General features: G+C 61.2%; 1 protein-coding gene across 1 annotated transcript in view; it reads right to left on the bottom strand.

Moving 5' to 3' along the window:
• VDR (vitamin D receptor) overlaps positions 1-343 on the bottom strand; it is a gene marked incomplete at its 3' end in the record, with an annotated part of 12,224 nt that overhangs the window by 5,069 nt on the left and 6,812 nt on the right. The window contains exon 3 of the mRNA XM_031065326.1: positions 188-318. Coding sequence (XP_030921186.1) covers positions 188-318 — 131 coding nt within the window. The remainder of the gene's footprint in view (positions 1-187; positions 319-343) is intronic.

Genomic DNA, 343 nt, shown 5'->3' with positions numbered 1-343 from the left:
CCACCGCCATGCACCCTCACAGCCGTGCACACTCACAGCCCTGCACACTCACACTCAGCCGTGCACACTCACAGCCCTCACACACGCACACTCACAGCCGTGCACACTCACAGCCGCGCACACTCACACTCACAGCCCTCGCACACTCACAGCCGCGCACACTCACTCACAGCCCTCGCACACTCACACTCCTTCATCATGCCGATGTCCAGGCAGCGTTTCAGCCGGCAGGCCTGGCAGTGCCGCCGGTTGTCCTTGGTGATGTGGCACTCCCCGCTGAAGGGACAGGTGAACATGGCCTTCCTCTTCATGCTCCTCCTGGAAAAGGGACAGAAACCCTTTT

This window comes from Geospiza fortis, unplaced genomic scaffold (genome assembly GCF_000277835.1).
Source record: "Geospiza fortis unplaced genomic scaffold, GeoFor_1.0 scaffold1828, whole genome shotgun sequence".
Taxonomy (NCBI): Eukaryota; Metazoa; Chordata; class Aves; order Passeriformes; family Thraupidae; genus Geospiza; species Geospiza fortis.
The sequence above is the reverse complement of the archived record's forward strand: the minus strand, read 5'-3'. Positions and strand labels throughout refer to the sequence as shown.